General features: G+C 36.2%; 2 protein-coding genes and 1 non-coding gene across 3 annotated transcripts; 1 reads left to right on the top strand and 2 right to left on the bottom strand.

Annotated features, from left to right (window-relative positions):
• The first annotated feature begins 1,521 nt into the window (after positions 1-1,521).
• LOC132174320 (LURP-one-like protein (DUF567)) lies at positions 1,522-2,841 on the top strand. Its single transcript, XM_059585994.2, has 2 exons — positions 1,522-1,776; positions 2,458-2,841. The coding sequence occupies exons 1-2, from the start codon at positions 1,522-1,524 to the stop codon at positions 2,839-2,841; spliced, it is 639 nt and encodes a 212-aa protein (XP_059441977.2).
• A 331-nt stretch (positions 2,842-3,172) lies between these two features.
• On the bottom strand, positions 3,173-3,245 carry TRNAA-AGC (transfer RNA alanine (anticodon AGC)). The gene has a single exon. It is a non-coding gene; the product is annotated as a tRNA-Ala (tRNA).
• Positions 3,246-3,653: 408 nt separating this feature from the next.
• On the bottom strand, positions 3,654-11,135 carry LOC132176588 (uncharacterized). Its single transcript, XM_059588839.2, has 7 exons — positions 10,589-11,135; positions 9,047-9,424; positions 7,337-7,489; positions 6,156-6,475; positions 5,127-5,640; positions 4,990-5,022; positions 3,654-4,453 (listed from the first exon to the last, which is right to left on the bottom strand). The coding sequence occupies exons 1-7, from the start codon at positions 10,764-10,766 to the stop codon at positions 3,933-3,935; spliced, it is 2,097 nt and encodes a 698-aa protein (XP_059444822.2). The 5' UTR covers positions 10,767-11,135; the 3' UTR covers positions 3,654-3,932.
• Positions 11,136-22,677: the final 11,542 nt, after the last annotated feature.

Raw genomic sequence — 22,677 nt, 5'->3', positions numbered from 1 at the left:
TTTCTTGGATTTCACCGTCCTCCCCTGTTGATTAACTTATTATATTTCTCTTTTTCTGGATATTTTCTCAATAAACAAACACAAACCTAACTTGGGCTCAAAAGAAGAGAAGATTTGGAATCTTAAAAACCATCTACGCAATTAAGACTAACACTTGTCAGAATTATAAGGTTGATGAGACCAAAGACATGATTAAATTAATCAAAATCAGTGTCTCCTGAAAATCAGCCATACTGATTTAGGTAAGGTTGTCCCAGACGGACACAGAAAAATGCAATATGCCAAGCTAGGTCTCTCACGACTCTCACCGACTTATATAGCTAGGTCAAGAATAGCACGCAAAAATATATTTATATGCCAATTACATAAGGCAACGTATTACTTGAAAGGATCCAACAAAAATCTCTTCACAACCAATTGTAATTTGCGAAGTGTCATCAAATAATGATGCTTCCCAAGAAAGCAAAAAGTGTCGTTGAATGGACCCTATTGAAGTGTGAAATATCTTCTATAAAATATTTCAATTTATTTTTACAATCGAGGTTTTATATTATTACATGCAATGCAATGGTATAAATGGTGGTGCTATATATTTATTTAAATATGGTGTCAAATTTTTTAAAATTAAGAATTAATACATTTTGGTTCCTTTGATTTGGAGTTGTGATAAATAACTTCATGAGTTTAAAAAAGTGACTAGTAAAAAAAAAAACAAATTAGTCATCTTTTGAAAAAATGACATAATGCATTGACGTGTTACATCAACACAAATTAAGCCGGCCAAAGAGGGTGTCCAAACTACCCTATGGCCAATTTTTTTTTTTTTTTTTTTTTTTTTTTTTCAATTTAGGGTGGCCATAGGGTGGTTCAGCCACCCTTAGATATGCTCAGAGGGAGTGGTCGGCTGAACTACTCTCAAGGCAACCTTGGTGATTCGGCCACGCCACTCCCATTTAGCAGGATAAAGGATTTTGTCCGGTACTTTTCTAATAGCATGAACGAATTTGTTCTTTTTTGTTCACTTCAAGAAGTGGTTAATCAATTTGTCAAAATTCAATGAGCTATATGTCAAAATTCCAAACCACCGGGACAAAAAATGTATTTATCCCTTAAAATTAGATCATTAAATTATTAAAATCTATTTTGAACAATAAAGTATCCTAATGCCTAGAAATACAGTATTTATGTAAACCAAATAAAAAGATGATGTCATGCATATCCATGCCATAAATTTATTATTATTATCAATTAAAATTTTGGTGATCGCCTTTAAATAAACCCAATGTATGAAAAAATATATATAGTAAATGGGGGATGCATGGTGTCATCCTAAAAGCTGCCGTAAGCATGTCACCCTTTTAAAAAAAAACCATGCAGATTGCAGTCAAACCATCTTAATTAGCCTATAAATAGTTGCTCCCTCAATCTCTGCAACCTCCGAAGGCTTACCAAGACAGAGAGCTAGATAGACAGAAAGACACAGAGAGAGAGACAGAGACAGAGAGAAAGACAGGGAGAGAGATGTTTCGATTCTTAAAATCAACGTCAAGGACAGTAGTCCACGAAGAAGAAGAAGAAGAAGAGCATGGCGGTGGTGGATGCATGACGTCATTAACAGTGTGGACAAAGTCTCTTGTAATAAGCTGTAATGGATTTACAGTGATCGATTCCAAAGGAAACTTGGTCTACCGGGTTGACAATTACGGCGCGCGTCCCGAGGAAGTCACTCTCATGGATGCCTCAGGAAAACCCGTCCATACAATGCGCCGTCGCAAGGTGATCGATTATATATACCATTCTCTTCTTCATTTCTCTCTCATTTTATATATGCTTATATATGATCTCCTCATCGCAAGACGGATCTAGGTGGATTGTTAAAATTTTGTAAAATCTCTATAAAAATACTATTTTTTGTAGGATGGTTCCTGTTGATGTTAAAAATACACAAATATTACAGCATAATTAATTTTATTATTATGACTTATGATTTATTATGGAATTATGTTAACAGAATGCTCTGTTACATAAACACGCTCCGGGGGACTTTATGTATCTAAATATTTATTTTATATTAAAAAAAAAAAGGTAAAAGGGGTTATTAGAGTGACTATTCCATCTAGGTATTTAGGTATGATCATAGTAGTACTTGTTTATTGGAAACCGCACAAAAAAGTCTTAGACAACGAGAACTGTAAATACTTCTTCAGATTTGATTGAGTCATATATAGCTTCATGCCCTATTGTATATCTAACCATTTTAAAAAATTTCTTGAGATTTCTGAATCACCACCCTGGACGATATTTATTTACTTATGTAGGTTCAAACCCCTGGTTCCGCCCCTGCCTCGTCGTACATAATTAATAATCTAGATAAGTGTTGAGTTCAAGTGGGTTTGTCTTGGATTAGTGAGAGATTAACAAGGTTAATTGATTTTGTTGACTATGCATGATTTGCAGACGCCTATACTAGTAGATAGCTGGCATGTATATGAAGGAGAAGCCGGTGAGCATTGTAGAGCAAGTAAATCATCAGAGAAGCCAATTTTCTCCATAAGGAAGCAAGTGAATTACATTCTACATGGGAAGCCAAATGTACTTGCACGTGTATTTCATGGGAGCAAAAGTAAAAGCTACGCCTACGTGGTTGAAGGCTCGTACGCCGCTAGATCATGCAAAGTGTTAGATGGGTCGAGAAGGGTTGCAGCCGAAATCACACGGAAGGAAGCGAGCAAAGGAGGGGTGTCTTTTGGGCCTGAGGTTTTTGTTTTGGTGGTGCACCCAGGCTTTGCTCCAGGATTTGCTATGGCTTTAGTTGTAATATTGGATCAAATGTATGGCTAGATTTTCAATTTTTCATTAGTTTGTGACAAAATGAAATTAGTTTTTAATTAGTTTCTACATAAATGATAAATCCCCCCCCCCCATTTTATGTCATGACTGAGTTCTCAAGGGTGACGCCGTGACGGCAAAAAGTTTCGGAGAGAACAATGAAAAGGGACAAGAAGAAAATCATTAATGGTTATTTATTGGCAAAGAAATTTAAAAATGTCAAAAAGAAGGATATTGAAAAAGAAAAAGTGTAGAACTTTTCATCAGGGAAAGCGAAAAAGACAACGTGTTTATTGGTTTTTCCTTGAAAACAAAATGATTTAGAACAGATTGCAAACAAAAGTGGAGATGCGGGGTATCGATCCCCGTACCTCTCGCATGCTAAGCGAGCGCTCTACCATCTGAGCTACATCCCCATCATGAAATAGTTGATAAAACAGTTTATATTTCTTTGTGTTTAATTTCATTTTGTTATGATCATTTTCCAATTGAAAAATAATGTTCTAAATAATTTTGTTTGCAATGAGGGTCACAAATTTAGGCTTCAGCAACATATCCACAGACCAATTTTTTTTTTTAACATGTCAAGAAAAGATAAGAGGAGATTCGAACTAGTAATCTCCGCTTCATTAAGCGTAGTCCAATTCATAAACCATTCTAAGCTCTAAGAAAAGCAATATCCTCTTGGGAGAATATGTGCTAGGGTTTACTGATAAGCAAAGTTCAACTGTTTTTGCAACAGTTTTGATATTTCTTGAACAAACACAAGCCAGTGTTGCAGTAGTGATGTCTCAGCAAGTTGTAAAATGAGAGAACAATCGGAGTATTTTGAAAGAGTGAGACGTAAATTTCTATTGCCTCATGAAATGCTCTACAGAAAGCAAAGAATTCCCTGCTGTGTACAACTTCTTTACTGTTACAACATTGGGACCCTGTTCACCCTTCAAGGGTGAACTCTTACAACAATGCCATTCCCGCTAGAGCAAGAACCCCTGGAACAATTTCTTTCCACCTACATCATAAATATGTACAAGCCAATTGGTTTGGCTAAAGACCGAAAGCTGATACAGACAAATAACAACAATTATTGGAAGGAATATCGATCAGTCGAGCCCATCCCTTCCCCGGTTCCAATCCATGGGCAATAATTTTCTTACCTTCTGTTGACTGTTGCAAGCCTTATCCAAAACCACCCTTGCAGGTGGTGGCATCATACATGATTGTTTAAAAATGCTAGCAGTTGAATGTCTAGTTTCTGCGATCGAGTCCTTAATCGATTTGCTCGGCGATGATCTGCTTGATCTGGGAGTTGACCAATTTATTGGCCCTCTCCTAAGACCATTGGGATGATCTAGATCCTTACTGCCCTCAATCATAGAGAGCTTAGGCTTCTTTGAGGACATTAGCTGGTCCACGCTTCTTACCATACTGTTAGATGGCAATACAGAAATGGATGCTGCAAACGTTTCTTCAAGTTTCTCATTTGACTTCAACTTGCGAGCTTTCATCACTTTTTGTGAAGGCTTCTTTGGCCACCTTATTATTCCATCTGGATGTTGTTTATATTGAGTTGCGATGTCACACAGAGTTTGAGCAGCAGCTAATACTCCTGGACATTGCTCAGCTGTAAGAAACAAAAAGCACATGAGAAAACAGACACAATAGAACATAGCTCAGATATTAAATGCAAAAAGTGTCGCTATTTATAGCACATTTCTTAACCGTACCTCATCTAGTTATCAATATTTATTTTTCAATCTTAGTAACACATTTCACACATCATGTGACCAGTTTAATCAGAGGAACCATCAGCCTTAAGCTTTCTAGGCCTACTAGATAACTAATGAGATGGTGTACGTCAGGCAAAGAACAGTACTAGACTCAAATTTGCATCCATAACATAGTATACTAACAAAAGGTTTGGAACAATTAGATCAAATGGCATCATTTCCATCTTTCCGACTTTTTGTCATTCTCCTTTTTTGTCTCTTTTTTCCTTTTCCCTGTTTCCTTCACATCAGGACCGCATCCCCTAATGGCCCCACTGCTCCAAAATACACAAACACACTCAAAAACAGACAGCTTTATGCGTATGCACAGGCAGTTCACATATATCTAAGCAACAGATTGCCAAGAAGGCTACTATGATTGTAGGCATACCGTTTCCTTTAAAATTCACCCCGCCTCCAGAATCTGCTTATAAGAAAAAGCAATATTTCAATTAAAACCAGAAGCAAAACAAAACAAAATAAAGAAAGAAAAAAGAAGAATCCAGGATAAACTCATGAAATTCTTACCTATAAATAAGTGAGAAGCTTTTGAACATGTAGCAGAAGATAATATATCCCGCTCATACCGTGGAAAACTAACAGGTATTGATGGGAAAAATTTATTTTCTGATCTCAGTCCTGAAGGAACCAGGCTCTGATCATAAGTTAGTGACTCCAAGTTTGCAAGACAATCAGTGGCAATCCTCGAAGAGCTGGAAACATTCCCTATTCTTACCCATTTACCTTGGCATGTGCTCCTAGTTGCAGGCAGCTTAATTGCATCAGAATTAGTTCTAGAATGCCCACTATAAGTATGTGACCATGGAAATGGTGGCAAGCTGACTTTGCGAGACATTTGCTTGACTGGGCGTAGATCGGAAGTATTCCTTGATGATACAGAAGACTTGGCCGCATCAAGGAGCAAAGAATCCAAATCCTTGGGTTCAGCAAGCATCAAGCGTTTCAAAATATCTTTAGGTTGATATAATGGCAAATCAAGTGGATTAGCAGGAGTATCAGGCTTGTTACAAGAATCCTGGATCTTGAGAAACAAGACAGAAAAAGTACATTACTGATTATTGACCGTCAATATTATTTGTAAAGAATAATATTGACTGATTAATCTTCAATCTTATTACTAACGACAGCATTTATGTGGCACATTATGGAGTGGTTGCAGCATTCATGTTGCAAATGTACAATGTCAATAAATAATTTATGTTACACATATGTATTCTGTGGGTGTCCAAACTCTCAAACGGGAGACTTTCTCTCTCAACAGATCTGGTTAAATGACTTTAAAATGTAACTTTATATATATATATATATTAGAAATTATAGGCAAAAGTCATGTTTGTTGGCTTACTTGGTTAACATCAAAGTCCAAGTCAAGGGTTCAAGAGTTGGTATTCAAATTAGAAGATAACTTTCCGATAATATTTCAAGTGATAAATCAAAATATCTGGTTTTAGTCAATTGGCCAATGTAAAAGATGCTTCTGAAGGTATCATCCAGGGTCTGACTGACCAGCGTCCTAAATTCTCTATTAAAACAAACCTTGTGACATGAAGATAGATCTGTAGTGCAGGACTCTCCTTTATCACAAGAAATAGAATTTGCTACGCATGTGGAAATTTTCTTGTCAGAGAAGTTCTCTATATCTGCAAAATTTTGGGACTGGACAGGCCTTGAGAGCTGCAGGACAGAGAATGCTTTTCTAACTGAATTCAAAAAATCACCATTTATGTTTTCTGCTTTCTTCCCTTTGTCTTTTACTAAACTAGAACACTTGTAAGTGCCATCAAGAAGATCATTCAAAGGTGGGTCACCCACAAGCTTTGTGATGTCATGGGGATCTAACTTCAGACCATATGCTCCTGACAATAATTCCCAACATTAATTAATGAGATTCATGTAAATTTATATTTGAAAGCAAAATAATAATAATAATAATACAGAAGATGCATAGCAATAGGTGAGCTTATAAGGTAATTTTGTCATAAATCAATATGTTAAGAACCAAATTGATATATGGAATCGGAAAAAATATAGTGATATAGGAAGGTGAGGACCAAAGCCTTGAATCTAGTAAAAGAAAAGTACAAACTAAAAAAGAATAAAAAGTGGCAAGCCATAATCCTATATGTATAATACTCAACTTAACAAAGCTTTAATCCCAACTAGTTGGCATCAACAAAATTGATCCTTTTATGCCACTATCTCTAACAATCATTTCTTCCCTACTTCAATCCACACCGTTTGCCTTAGTTTTGCCCTTTTACTCCTTCCACATACAAGGCATCCCACAACTTCTTGTTAGTTTTGTCCTAATTGATCCACTGCCACCTCCGCACAAATGACTTCATTCCTTATCCTAAATTTCCTAGTGTTACAAGTATACACAATATGAGAAAAAATTGTTAAAAGAGTTTTGGTTTCAATAGTGTACAAAAGACTGGCTGCAGTATGCATGTCTTACCAATATGAGTAAATATATAATTATGTACCATAATCACCAACTACAGCTTGGTTGTTTTAGATCCAAATCTAGAGAGATCTGAATTTGGATATGGCATGATGTTATGAATCCTCAAGTCAGTCTCTAAACCGTCATACCACTAATATAAATTGAAGGGTGTTTATTTGCAATCAGAAAAGAACAAAATAAATAAACTCTCTTCAAAGGGTTGAATACTTCCATTTATAAAATGGAACTAGTTTCTCTAACAATGTCTTACCAAAAAAGTTGTTCCCTCCAGCCGCTGAACTGAAGTTCGATGATCCTGCCTTCATAGAGGAAGAATCATATTTGATCTTCGCAGGAACTTTGAAACCTCTCTTATCACCTCGCTTGTTGAGGTTGTTTTTTTGTTTCATCAATTGAGTATTCTCTGGAATGTATATTTTAGACAAGAGGAAAGTTTGTATCAGTGCAAACTCTGGTAAGCTGAAACGAGAGCCCAAACATGTAATCAAACTAAAAGGACCTATAAATTCGTAACATTTCCATTTATGATGTGAAAGTCAGGTCATAAATTTTTTTGCAGATCAGACCTCAACAATGAATCACTAAACCAACTAATTACTCTGTCATTTCCCATTGGAATATTTCATAGGAATCACCATAACTAAACAAACTGTATTGTAATAAAAATCAGAGGCAAAGAATTAAAAAGTTAGCAGCCAAGCTGGACTATCATTGGGAGGTGAAGCCAATGACCAGAATGTAAAAAGATAATTATTGTTACACCACACTTGGAATATTAAATACAAAAAAGTGATCCAAAAACCCTTTTTCAAAAGCATGAGAGAGAACTATTCGCACCAATCAACATTGCAGGAAAAGAAGGTAGTCCAGTTACCCGTATGTTTGCCTGTCTCAATTTGAAAAATTTTATATTTCAATTGCTTTAATTCCTTACCAAAGTTCACTTCTGCAAGTACAGTAGCTTAAATTTTTGTCAATTACGGCATCAACCATGTGTCAAAGTTGATCATTATATAGTCTTGAAGCCTTCATTATTTGTGATATCTTTTCTCTAGCTATCCAAAAACTCTTTTCTCTCCAAAGAATTTGGTAAATAGTAGTCGTGATGAAGTGGTAGAAATGCTTCAAAGTAGAAATTTAACTTTGCACCTCAAATCTATGGGTGTTTTTAAATCTTTGAGGAGATACTTTATAACAATTGAGTGGGTGTGAGCAGGTGTGAGTGGGAATATACATACATCGCATAGAGGCATTGACATGATTTGGACACAAGGTCTTTTTTTTACTTTTGATTGATAAGTTAAGTGGACGATGAAATGTCTAGAGAAAATCTTTTATATTAAAATAGATTTAAATTAACGGGAAACGCAAGAAAGGAAGCACATATGAACAGATATTTTATGGGTGAAAAAGTTTATCTGAATTTGAAATTTGTTCGTACATGAGTTGATGGATGTTTTAAGTGCTCTCTTTTGCAGAATTGCTTCACACATGAAGGGTCAAGTGATAAGCAAGGGGCTGGGGCAAGAGAAGAGCTGGGTGTAGGAGGATACACATACATTATTGGGACAACTACAGACAAGCTTTTCAAACATTGTTTACTAGTTGCAAGAGATGCCAATCATTGCATGTTCATGACTAAATAAAGGCATAATTACTGGCATGAGAAAATATCATATTTAAAATTAACCAGAGCTGGCATCTTGCATCCACAGCAACTAAAAAGAGGGTATGATAATTTTTATACGTTAAAAACAATGTTAGATTGCAGGAAATAAGCGCAAAGTAAAGGGGAAATAGAAATTCTCACACTAGGAAACCAAATATGAGTATATGACATCTTGCATGACAAGGACACTCTTTTAAGGAACATCAACAATTTTCTAGTAAACAGAGTTTGAAGTTGATAGACAAATATTTATTTCAAATAATGAACACGTCATACCAGAAGATATCTTACCTGGAGAGGTGCACCTTGTAGGATTCGACTCTAGCTTATCAGTCATATCCTTTTTGTCATCAACTCCAGCTAGGCTCATAGAATCTTCCATTAGAGCCACCAGCCTTGGCCTCTTTGAACACCCATTACCACTTCTTGATACCTTTGCTGTTTTCCGTTGTAACTGTACATCCATTCTGGCGAATCGTTTTACCTGCTGTAACCGTACATCTTCAGGCCTAGGACACTGTAAAAGACAATTTTTTTCCATACCATAAAGGTGCGCAGACACATCTTCACCCCGAAAGCTGGGCAGCTGATTAGCATGCCTACAAAGTTCAGCGTCTGGAATCTTATCGCAGGAGCCCGACTCTGAAGACACGACCACAGTTGTAACATCTGAAATAACCACATATTACATAGAGCATAAAATTAACCAATAAAGTGGTAAACAGAGACGCAGAAACCAGTGAACTATGAATAGAAATGACAGGACTTGTCAATTATGTCAAAATTTGAGCAATAATACAAGGAATAATTTATAAATAGTAAAAAAAAAAAAAACACATACAAAATAAAACACAAAAGCTCTTAAATGCCAGTAAAAAGGTCGAACGCAGGTAAAAATCATCTTTTCTTCTTGAAATTCGTAAGAGACTAAACCATTAACAAAGGGCAAGACTGAGATGGGGAATATCTTTTCAATCAGAAATCCCACATCAACTTTAAGAGCCAGCATTCCCAATCACAAACTTCAGTTCAAACCATTGACAGTAACTCCTGTCTCTCTCACCAACCCTAGAACCCGTGACCTAGATCTTCTTACCTCACACATATGTAAGGCCACCAAACTAAGAGGCAGGTTTTGTAACTAACAATAGACAGTAACTCATTCTCAAACACAACTTTTTCTATTTGTTAAAGTACAAAAGCAATCTTGTTTTCAAAGAGCTGAGTAAAAAAGGAAAATGAATGTGCTGATTGCAATCTAGCAGAAATATATTGCGAACCACGCAGTCCAACCCACTTCAAGCTGACCCTAGTAATCATGGCCACGTAAGATGTTTAAGGAGCCATAAATAAAACATTTTCAACCATCTAGCTTAACTGCTAGGTATTCGTGACACAAATTTCGCCGCCGACATGTGGACCTCCAACACCTTAGCCTAACTCTCAGAAATGCTATGTGAGCTTTCACTGCTTGCCTTAGTTTTTAACCATTACTAGCAAATTTTAATTTCAAGGCACTAATTAAGTTTCCTTGAAGAACCTTCTGATACTACAAACTTATCCCCCATCTAATTCCCAAACTAAATTAGGGAAGTAACTGAAATAAGAGCAATAATGCTTAACAGTTAAAATGATAATAAGCTCTTCTTCCATATATTTCACAATTCTTTTGCCCAAAACTTTTTTAAAAAAAAAAATTTTTGGGAAAACAAAGTAAAACACAATTAAGCTAGTGATAAACAATAAAATTAAAAATTTCAAAAATAAAACAAAAATCAAAAAAATCAAAAACGAAAAAAAAAATCAAAAAAATAAAAGATCAGAAAATATTACCTTTTTGACTCAAAAGAGCGCTGCACCGTTCGATTCGAGGACTCGCGAGAACTGAAACGCCGTCGGAATCGCGAGCCTCGACCTCCTTGACTGTAACCCCAGCCCTAACGAACCCCTCCGATCCCATGAGTTTTGGAGCAGCCACGTCCACCGGGTACGGCAACTCCACCGCGTCCATCAGCGAGACAACGACAAGCGATCCGAGACGTACCGCTACGGATCATAGACAGGCAATAGGGGACCGGCTCGGCGAGGTCGTGGGGAGATTTCGGCGGGAAAGCATGGGAAAGTGAGGGAAAATTGGGTGTTGCGGCTAGTGGAGGCGAAACGAAAGGATTTCTAGGGCACAAAATGGGAAAGAAAGAGGAGTATTTATAGTTTTCGGGAAAAGACGAGGTGTGTTTGGAAACAGTCCGTCGGTGGGTAATATTCCGGTGCAGTATGCGTCAGCATGATCCTCACAACGCGCTTTGCCGAATATGGATACTAATTAAGATCAAAATTCAAGTATATTTCCTTTTATTGTTTTCAAATTAAATAATTCAATCGTATTAATATTTATTTATATTTAAAAATATATTAATTATTTAAATTTTCACCATTTAATTGAGATTTAAGGAAATCTTTTTTTTGGTCAACAAAGCAGAATACCCTAAATTATTATCCTTTACCAACCATTCAAGTTAGGGAAAATGTTTGGGCTACTTCACTTTTAATACAAATTCATTTATAAATTAATGGAAGATAGTTTATAATTGGTAAAATAATTAAGAGTGTATTATTGACAAAATTTTATTATTAATTATAAGAAAAACTATATATACTCCCTCTAACTATCATACTTCTTTTCTTTTTCTTTTTTCATTTCCCCTCTAATGTTTTAATTTTTTGTAATTCCTACTTTCCAAATCCACCATTGTGGTTGTAATATTCCCAACCCAAAGTTGACAAATACAACCCCAATGGTATTTTTGTCTTTTCTTTTATCTTATAAAGAATATTTTTATTATTTTAGATTGTGAAATTAAAAATTACAAAAATTGAAGCATTTGAGACCATTGCAAAAGGTGGTTAGAGTGGGTAAAAGTAGTTGACCATTAATTATATCAACAGTTATAGAAGAGTATCCATTTTATTATTGTGATTTGAAGTTGTTGTGTTTAATGATGTATATGAAGTCAATATTTATTATTTTCATTCACTCGTAAATTACTACCTTATAGTTAATATATTTCAAAAGTAAAAAGTAAATTAGCTACAAATAAATTTGTGACTACTTCATACAAATTAGTCTGATAAAGTGACATGTAAACCTTAACATATAAGAAGTACGTGTTTTTTTAATAGCATTAATAAAAAAGCATGTATGTCTCACATGTTTTAAGAATACCTATCATTTTATTAAACTGGTTTGTATAAATTAGCTATAAATTATTTTCTTGTCCAATCTTTATTTTTTAATTTTAAAAAAATAATGAAAATTTTAAAATCTCTAGGCGTAATAGAATATTCCGACAATTTTAGGTGATCTCAACGATAATTAATCAATCATAGTTGGTATGGTTGCTTTGTCGTTGTGATCGGTTGACGTGGCATTATCTACTATACAAGGAAAGAGTGAGGCTGTGAGGGGATGGGGTTCGGTCGCTCGGAGAAGACTTCTCTCTAATCGTGGAGTATGTGGGAATGCAAATTGTGTGTTGGATTTGTCTGATGGGTGGAGATGGAATTACTAGAATATTCTCACTGTCCAAGAAAGTGCACTTCCAAGAAATTGCTGGACTAACTTTAAAAAATAAAAAAATAAAAAAATAAAAAATTGTTGGGCAACGAAGGTAACCATTGAACGCTTGTGAGGGGTGACTAGAGGTGGGCATGGGTCGGTTTGGGGCGGATTTTGTCCTTTTCGGCTACCCGGCCCCAAACCCAACGAGTTTGAAAAACCCTACCGCTACCCGGATTCAAGTCACACATATCTACCGGGTTTCGGGTTGGGCGGGGCAAGGCGGGTGTTTTATAGGCATGAGGCTCTGATTCAAAGCTGTTGATTAATCTACTCAAAAAAAAAAAAAAAAAGTTGTTGATTTAGACGTGGTCAGAGAGAGAGTACCATTGGTGGACGAGAGAGCCAGAGCCAAACCGCCGACGTTTTCTAAGCAAAACCCCTACCGAAGACCACCACCTTCGTTTCCGAAGCAAGTCAACCCCCACCGGGGTAGTGTCTTCACCATCACCGTCACCAAAGAAAAGTGCTCAAAGCATGAGAGAGAGAGAGGGAGGGAGAGAGGCGTCTAAGAGAGAGAGAGAGAGCCATCATCGGAGAGATTAGGGTTTGGAGAGGGAGAGCCGTGTGTGTGAATTGTGATGAGACTTGAGAGAAAAGAGGGAGAGGGTGGGAGATATTTCGGTTTTGAGGGTTAGGTTATATGGGCGGGGCGGGTGGGGAACCCAGGGGTTAAAAAAAAATACAACTTGTAACTCGTAAGCTAACCCGCGCAGTGCGGGTAACCCAAAAAGCAACCTGAATCCGAGTTTTTCTTAGAGAAAATGGGCTGGGTGGGGAGGCGGGTATTTGCTCACCCCTAGGGGTGACTACTTTGTCTTTTTTGAAAGTATCAAACCCTTTTTTTTTTCTTTTTTTTTTTCCCTGATGGTCAAGCAGATACACTGAAAAGTTTCTTTGACTTTTGCATCTTGCAGATAAAAAAAAAATAAAAACAATATGATTTTAAATGTAAAAATTTATGGTTTAAAATTTTTAAAAAATTATGTGTTTTTAAATTGTAAATAAGGGGATGTGTTATTTAAAACCTATAATTTAAATGGTAAATTGTTATTTTAAAGGCCAAAATCAGCATTTTGCTAAAGACTTAATTATGTTTATCAATATTATATTTTAAAATTTCTATTTTTTTAAATCTCCTAATTTTAAAACAGTAAATCAAAACACATCCTAACAACATTATATGAGTTAGCAAGAAATGCTTTATGGTGTGTCCACTTGTTGACTTGTTGTCGTCACTGTTAATATAAGATTAAATTTAAGGAAAATTATAATTTAACCTTTCAAACTATCAGTCATTTCTATTTTAGCCTTTTAATGTTCAAAAAGTGATAAAGTAGTCCCGTAAACTACCAAATAGTTGCAATTTGACCACTCTGTTAGTTATTACCGTCAAATAGGATGAAAAATTCAAAATTACATCGTTTTGGCAAGGTTAAGTTACTAAAATGCCTATTTAAAAAAAAATCAATTTAAAAAATGCCCCTCAAAATGACGTCGTATTGAGGAAAAGAAAAAGAAAAAAAATAAAAACCAGTGGTTTCCGGTCACCCCATAGGCCATGGGGTGGCTAGCGAGCCGCCCCTAAACTACTTTTTTTTTTTCCCCCTCAAAACGACGTCGTCTTGAGGGGGAAAAAAAAACGAAGGTTTAGGGGTTGCATGCTAGCCACAGGGTGCCCGTTGAGCCACCCCCAGGCCATGGGGGTGGCTGGAAACCATCGGTTTTTTTTTTTTTTCTTTTTCTTTTCCTCAAAACAACGTCGTTTTGGGGGGCATTTTTTAAATTGATTTTTTTTTTTTTTTCAAAATGTCATTTTAATAACTTAACCTTGCCAAAACAACGTAATTTTGAATTTTTCATCCTATTTGACGATATTGACTAACGGAGTGGCCAAATTGTAACTGGTCGGTAGTTTGAGGGCTACTTTATCACTTTTTGAACATTAAGAAGCTAAAATGAAAATAGCTAGTAATTTGGGGGACTAAATTATATTTTTTTCTTAAATTTAAGTTCAAGTATATAGGTCTAATTATATTGTATTAATCATTGATTTAAAAAATAAATACCATATATAGGAGGTTGGTCTTCCTCGGTAGTTATAATGATTAAATATATTTTTATTAATTATATACATTATTATTATTATTATTATTATTATTATTATTATTTTCATAATTTGAGGTTATTAGGGTTCTTTTTTAAAAAAAGTTTTTATCAATTTATCAAGTTTAAACTCATGGTTGAGAATCAATTTTTTACCGCCATTAAACAAGTAAAGTTTGGTGCAAGTGGAGAATATAACTATCTATAGTTTCAATCAATTTTGAGCAAATATTGGATCATTTATAGACAATTATGCCCACGCACATCATTGAAAAAGACAACAAAAAGATAATTGTAGAGAAAAAATTTGTATCTGTGATGTATCTTCAATTGTACAATAGAATAGTTTATTTATAGCTGACTAAGGCCCTAAAAATAATGAAATATAATAATTACAAAATCACAAAAAGTTAGTATATTTACAATAATGTATACGGTAGCAAATATTGTCATAATATGTACGTGGAGACTATTTATGTAATATACTAAGAATATTACGGGAATATTTTGTTACATAAATACTACGGAAATATAATATTCTAGCATCCTCTCAAACTTTAAGGGACAAAGCCAACTTGAGTTTGGATATAAGATCATCGAGTCATCCCGGTGGATGAGATTTGGTAAAAATGTTAGCCAATTGATCTGCAAAGGAGACGTAATGAAGATGTAAAATGCCATGCTGAAGATGATGCCAGATGAAATGATAGTTAATTTCAATATGTTTTGTGCGCTCATAAAAACATCATTATGAGCAATCTGTATAGCACTTTGATTGTCACAATGAATGGGATAACTAGTAAACTAAGGAACACCCATATTGGATAAAAGCCATCGTAACTAGAGAAGTTCAGATGTAGTGTCAGCAAGAGCACGATACTCAGCTTCAATACTAGATCAAGCCACAACAGATTGTTTCTTACTACGCTACGAAATTAAAGAAGTTTTAAGTAAGAAACAATATCTAGTGGTGGAGCGACGATCTGTGGGATCACCAGCCCAATCAACATCAGAGTAGGCCAGGAGCTCAAGAGACGAATGAAAAGAGAATTGAAGACTATGAAACATTGTACCATTGACATAGCGCAAAATGCGAAGAATAGAAACATAATGAGTGGATCAAGGTGCACTCTTAAATTGACTCACCAAATGAACAACATAGGCAATATCAGGCCGTGTAACAGTAAGATAAATGAGACTACCTACTAGTTGTCTTTAGAGAGTAGCATCAAATAAAAGCTCACCATTAGTAGCTAGAAGTTTGACATTGGTCTCAAGGGGGTTGCTCGTTGTTTTACTGTCTATCAAACCCGCCCGAGAAAATAGATCAGATGCATATTTGGCTTGAGAGAGATAATAATCATCATTACTTGAAGTGGCCCCAAGATCAAGAGAGTAGCTAAGTGTCCCCAAGTCCTTCATTTCAAAATTTTGGCTAAGGAAGGATTAAAGAGCATGGATGCCTAAAATGTCGTCACCAGTATCATCTACATAGAGAATAATAAGGATAGTACCAATGTCAGTAGTCAAAAGAAAGAGGGTTGAGTCATATGAACTATAAATAAGGGCTTGTTGAGCAACCACAAAATTGAACTTGGCAAACCAAGCACGAGGAGCCTACTTGTGATCATAAAGTGTCCGACGGAGTCTGCAAAATTTGTGTGGCGGATGGTGATAGCCAGGTGGAGGGTGCATATAGACTTCTTCTGTAAGATCACCATTGAGGAATGTGTTTTTAACATCTATCTGAAATAACTACCAATGACGAATAGCAGCAACTGCAAGTAAAGATCTAACAGAGGTTAGCCTAGAAATAGGAGCAAAACTTTCCTTGTAGTCAATACCGTACTCCTCAGCAAAGTCTTTCGCAACAGGACGAGTCTTATAGTATTCCATAGATCTATCTGCACAAGTCTTTATTTTATAAACCCACTTACATCCCACTGCAAACTTTCTAGGAGTCTTAATTTTAGGTCCCATGTTTGGGTTTTAAAAAGAGCATCTAGTTTATCAGACATAGCTTTCTGCCAAAGAGGGCCAGCACAAGCCTCATGATAAGAGTGATGTTCGTGAGAGTAACAAGAACAGAAAAACAGTGATAATCATGGAGATCGACAAGAATTGCTCTTACCCTATCGGAGTGACGAGGTTCATGGGAAGGCTCGGGAGTGTGTGATGTAGAGGGGGATCCGTAGTCAAATCAGGCAAATTATAAGCAGCTGTAGAAGGTTCGTCCAATAAGCTTGAGTTATCTGCAGAGGATCCAGAAAATAAGACAATGGAAGGGCTAATTAAGACAGGAGAATATGTGGAGGAGGAATGCGGAAAATGCATTTGACTAGTGAACATTTATGTTCCCAGAACTCCACATGACGAAAGATCCGAAGTCGTCAGCCAATAGGGTCATAGCAGTGATAACCCTTTTGAATGATGCGATAACCAATAAGCAACAAAAACAAGAGCGGGGCTCAAGTTTGGTACGTTCATGTGGAGGAAGAGTGATGTTGTGCCAAATACTCACCTAAATTAATAGGCAAATAATCGATACATTTTACTTGCAAATACACAAGATCAAACAATAATATAGTTAGGCAAATACGAGATCATTCTCACAAGGATTGATGATTTTGCTTAGAATTGATTTTCCAAATTAAATATCAGAATTGTCACAAATTGAAATATTGAAAAAATAAAAATAATGAAAGGGTTAGGGTTTTGACATCCACCACTATTCAGACTAATTAAGATAACAATATGTCAATGTTCCAATCATATAGGTATATTTAATGCTTGTCAACCTAAGGGCATGGTATCTATTCCTTAAGCTATTGATTTCCCTAAGCAATGAATTAGACATGATATCTACTATAATTATTTTCTTCTCCAAAGGATTTAGTATGGTACATACTAAGTTGTTCTTTAGAAAAGTATAAATCTATGGAAATCAACAAACACATGAAGCCTAGGGCATGCTATCTACTCCTGGTTTCCCATGTTGATTAAGCCAAGAACCGTAATAAGTTTCTTTTGGTGCTTTATTAAGCCTAAGACTCAGTCATCTAAATTGACTTAATTAACAAATCCATACCATATACATATGAGAGATTCAATAAACCAGAAATTAATCAATTTAAATAAACCAAAATATGATTGAAACAAAGACGTCATATTGAAATCTTAAAAAGATATGATTAGGGCTTCAATCTAGCCTCTAACAAAATATTTAGCTAGACATAATAAAACTAAAAAGACAAAAGAAAAGAAGAAACCGGAAACAACTCTTGGAAGTCACTCTAAATTCTCTTTTATGGAATTGTTTGTTTAATTGTGTGGTCTAGATGTCTATTTATAGGCTTAGGAAAACCCTAAAAGCTCTAGAAAACCTAATAAAATTGGAGGTTTAACTTCCTAGTCCAATTAGGAATTGGAAAACCTAATTTGGGGTGGAATAGGAGTCTTTCCGCATTTGGGCTGCGCGAGTGCGCTCGAGCGCAAGTCTGCACTCAATCCTATCTCTGCTGCGCTCAAGCGCTGGTGTGCTCAAGCCTGCTTCTCGTGCACGCGAGTGCTACTACGCTCGCTCCCCTTGCACTGGCGCTCGAGCGTTGATGCCCTCGAGCTTAGGTGTGTTGCGCTCGATCGCTAATGCGCTAGAACTGAGTTGGCCTGTGATCAATCCTACAGCTCTAGCTTTTTCCAAATTGCCCTTTAAGCTTGTACCTTCCAAAATTGCTTAATTTTCTTCAAAAACCTAGAAAAACACAAAAAGGAAACAAAACATCACAAAATAACACGACTAAGAGATTAACATACATACTTATCGAGTGACAAAACAAATACAACCAAAGATGCGAAGCAAAGAATAGTTGGGTGTGCTACTATACAAGCGGCCATAACGAGTTTGGTTGTGAATAGTTAGGGAAGGCACACAATTAATCGTGTAAACAGCAGTAAGAGCAACCTCACCCCAAAAACGTTCAGGAAATGAGGTAAAGATGAGAAGAGCTCTTACAGTGTCTAAGATGTAACGATGTTTGCGTTCTGCACACCCATTTTACTGAGAAGTGTAAGGGTAAAAACGATGAGAGAGGGTCCCATTTTGTTTTAAAAAAATTTGAAAAGATTTCTTATTATATTCCATAGCATTGTATGAATGAAAAATTTTGATGATACGAGAAAATTGGGTTTGTACCATTTGACGAAAATTTTGTTAAACTTGAGCAAGCTTGGAGCAATGCTGTAATAAATATATCAAAGTATAACAAAAATAATCATCAGGAAAAATAACAAAATAACGAGATCCCCCTCAGTGGGAACAGGGGCAGGGCCCCAAATATCATAATGAACCAAATCCAATGGTGTAAAAGACAAAGACTCACTTTTATTAAAAGATAAATGTGTTTGTTTTTCAAGATGACAAGAAACACAATCAAAAGATTTTAAATCTACTAATCCTAGATGGCCTTGAGATGCAAGAAGTTGGACACGTGGTAGAGAGGCATGACCCAAACGAGAATGTCATAAATTGGAAGAGGTAGTGATTGTTGTAACAACAACTGCCAAATGAGTGGGAGTCTACATGAACAAAAGCTCAAAAAGACGTCCAATCTTACCGCCGGTCCCAATTAGTAGACCCGTCTGTGGATCCTGCACATCAATACCTTTGTTATAAAATTTCAACTCCATACCCAATTCACAAAGTTGGCCAACTGAAAGAAGATTTAATGACAATTTGGGAACGAGATATGTGTGATCAACATACAGATTAGGCGAAAAAATAGACCCAGTGAAACTAATAGGTAACCTAGAACCATCAGCAGTATAAATTGTAGGATTGGGACAAAGGGCAAATTTTTGGGAAAATAAAGTGGGATCCAGGGTCATATGATTACAACAAGTAGAGTTGATAAACCATGAATTTTTATCTAATGTGATGGACAAGGCAGTAGAAGAAAGAAACAAAACCTGATGAATTAATGCATCAACGTCAGATGCAGTGAGAGCAAATGATTGAGATGGGTTCTCAGTAGAAGATGCAGGTGCAGAGGAACCAGATGAAACAATTGTGACTATCTATTGGAAAGGAGCCCTTGACTGAAGTTTGTTTTGGAGCTTGTAGCAATTAGCAACTAAGTGACTAGGCTGTTTGTAATAGTTGCAAATTAACTTCTTGAAAGACGACTGTAGTGTGGATTGTCAAAGAGGAAATTTATGAACACTCTGAGGTGCAGCAGCGACAACCATATTTTGAGATTGCAGGTCATAGTGGACCATCTAGTCTCTTTAGAAATAAGTTCTGTTACATTAGGTTCTAACGTGGGAAGAGGAGTGTGGTATAAGAGAGAAGCCTGTATGGGTTCAAAATCCGCACGAAGAACCATCATGAAATGCATAAACTTTTGATGATTCCAGTACCTTATGAATATTTCCACATCTTCAGGATACTTCAATTGAGGATCTGTAACATCCCAAAAATTAATTAACTCCACGGTTCGTCTCCCAGCCCTATCCCTCATAGGACAAGACTTAGGGTTCATAACCTCTCCTAAGTGAGAGACATCAGTCGAAGACTTCTAAACTATAGGAATAGAAAGTAGTAACAAAACATCCACACATTCATACACATGAGTAAATACCTCATAATATAAGGATAGTCACCAAATCTATTGGTCATCAGACCATCATCAGAATAAAAGATTACATCACATAACATAATTATCTCACAAAAGATCAACATATCAAATCTTAAGCTTAAGCAAGGCTAATGAGATAATAATCTCGATCATGCCTGCTCGGGTGGTTGTTCCATCATCCCACGTGGACTTCAACTACTTAGAGTCCATATCCTCAAAAATGACTCGAATCAGGTCCTGCGCAATCATTCATGTTGGATCCGAAGGTATCCTCGTCTAAGCTAGCTAGACTGCACAATTATTCATAATGAAGGGAGGAAAACATAAAACAAATGGGTAAGTATAAAGATTTAGTAAATGTTAATACACATAATACATATAATTTAGTGATAAACTCTATCTGATAAAGTATTTAATGGTTTAACCATGACAGTTTTTCTATAGGCATGATATAGATATATGATACCTACTTATAATCATGAGTAACAGTAATAGTTCAACAATATAATCTACTTGAGATATTACCCATTTTCAGCAGGGTTGGCACTGAGACCTATAATATAACATCGGTGCTCCGAATATTGTACGCTACCGTCTATAACACTAGTGACATGACCGAGTCCGACCTTAGGTGACCCACACCACTAATGATGTTCATCCTATAGTGACTGTCCATTAAAGGCTGCACCGGTCACGAAACAACCATTGGATCCAATGCTCATATAACAACACACACATTTGACCATAAAGTTAACATGTATAGTAAGCCCATAGCCGTTATCTACCGCGTACTGGTGTACCATGTCATACGATGCAATTTATTTTGTCTGTATTTTACATGCATGTTTTTTACAAGTCTCACTTTTGTTAACATGTTAAGTACAACCTTTTTCACGAAAGCTAGAGTTCATGTGCAGCAAAAATTATATCTCTGTGAGAGTTGCAAATATGCATGTTTTGGTACACAAAATAGACGTGCACATGTGGGAAAACAATGGCAAGCATTATGTGAGTTAAAACTCACATGGATCGACTAGATTTTCCGAGTACACTTCCAAGGGTTCCGAGCTCTCCAAATATGTGAAAAACCTTCTATTAGTCCTAAGTTCACTAAAATAAACCCTAGGCTCGAAAACAGGAGTCGTTGGATGTTCAACCAAAAGGCCATTCCCTGAACCGACCCTGGATAAGCGCTCGACCTAGGGATGAGCGTTCGTCCAGTGAGGTTCAGGTGGGAACCTCATTTGACCCATTTGTTTTCGGAGCTTTCTAACGGTCTCCTATGCTATCAAACAGTTTTCTAGCACTATTCTAAACATAACAACTTCTCTAAACAATAAGATTAATCTACGCAAGTGGAAACGCTAACCAATATTAAAGCTTAAGCTATTAGAACGAAACTAAAGAAAACGACAAGGATTACCTTAACCAAGTAAGTCCTCCAAGGAAACTTCTCCAAATGCTCACAAAATCTCATCACTTTCACAAAACCAAAATGATAGAGTTTCTCTAAGCTTCTAGGGTGGGAAAAATCGAATGGAGTGAGGTTCTCTTTATAGGGGAAGAGGCTGAGGGCAAAATGATAAATAACAGGAAAGGGGCAAGCGCTCGTGTTACTACAAGGAGCGAACGCTCGTATACTATTGCTTAGAAGGATCAAGTAGCAAGTGGCACGCGCGAGTAAAAAACTAGTGGTCAACAAAAGGTTAATGAGCTCTCAACCTGGTCCCCACAAGAGCGTTCATGTACAATTGTCAGGTGAGCGCTTGTGTGTGGTCCCCTACAAGAGCATTCGTCCACTGTACCTTCAAGGTCCAAAATTTCAAAAATGTCTCTCTAGGTGCCCATAGTAATCGAAAGCCCAATTAACCCTCTTTTTCTAAGCCTAGTTGATTATTTTGGTCACTACAGGATTTGCAATGGATAATTGTTTCCAAAGATTATTAGTTTGAGAATAAAAATCAACAATAAACTGACCTGGCTCCTGACGTGTATGACAGAGTTTAGTTTCAATCTAAAACTCTAGTGAGGCATCATAAGTACAATTGTATCATTTTGCCAAAAATTCTTAGGCAGCCTTTGCATTCCCAAGCTTGGGGAGCCAAATGTGGATGGAAGGAACTGAAGTATTGATAAAGCAAGAAATAATTCTATAATTTGCACTATCCCAATCTTCAAGTCGAATGGCAAATTTGTTGGCTGATTCACCTTCTTTTTGTGTGGGTGCAACAATACCTCCACTTATATAATGCTATAATCTTCTCCACCTAAAAAAAAACTTCCATATTTTGAGCCCACAACATATAATTGGAACCGTATAAAATATTGTCAATAGAATGGACTATATTATGATTATTATCAAGATTGGTAGACAATTTTTTTAAAAATTTATTTTCAGAAAATGGAAAGTATTAAAAAAATAAACATGAGGGAAACAATCTAGTGTGATGGAGGTGCAAGTACAGGCTTAGGTAAGGATCTAGTGTGATGTGCGTACAGTAACTATGTTGCATTAGCGAGCAGGGATCTAGTGTGATGCGGTACACAACAATGAATGTAGACCAGTG

Source organism: Corylus avellana, chromosome 3, assembly GCF_965113065.1.
Source record: "Corylus avellana chromosome 3, dhCorAvel1.hap1.2, whole genome shotgun sequence".
Taxonomy (NCBI): Eukaryota; Viridiplantae; Streptophyta; class Magnoliopsida; order Fagales; family Betulaceae; genus Corylus; species Corylus avellana.
This window is presented reverse-complemented; position numbering and strand designations above follow the sequence as displayed.

What these genes read in the sequence shown, in the direction of transcription:
- LOC132174320 (XM_059585994.2), top strand. Translation starts at nt 1,522, where the DNA reads ATGTTTCGATTCTTAAAATCAACGTCAAGGACAGTAGTCCACGAAGAA. An exon ending in ATACAATGCGCCGTCGCAAG is followed by an intron (nt 1,777 to 2,457) that starts GTGATCGATTAT and finishes CATGATTTGCAG; the next exon opens with ACGCCTATACTAGTAGATAG.
- LOC132176588 (XM_059588839.2), bottom strand. Translation starts at nt 10,766, where the DNA reads ATGGACGCGGTGGAGTTGCCGTACCCGGTGGACGTGGCTGCTCCAAAA. An exon ending in ATCTATCTTCATGTCACAAG is followed by an intron (nt 5,641 to 6,155) that starts GTTTGTTTTAAT and finishes TTGTTTCTCAAG; the next exon opens with ATCCAGGATTCTTGTAACAA. An exon ending in AGCTTCTCACTTATTTATAG is followed by an intron (nt 5,023 to 5,126) that starts GTAAGAATTTCA and finishes TCTTATAAGCAG; the next exon opens with ATTCTGGAGGCGGGGTGAAT.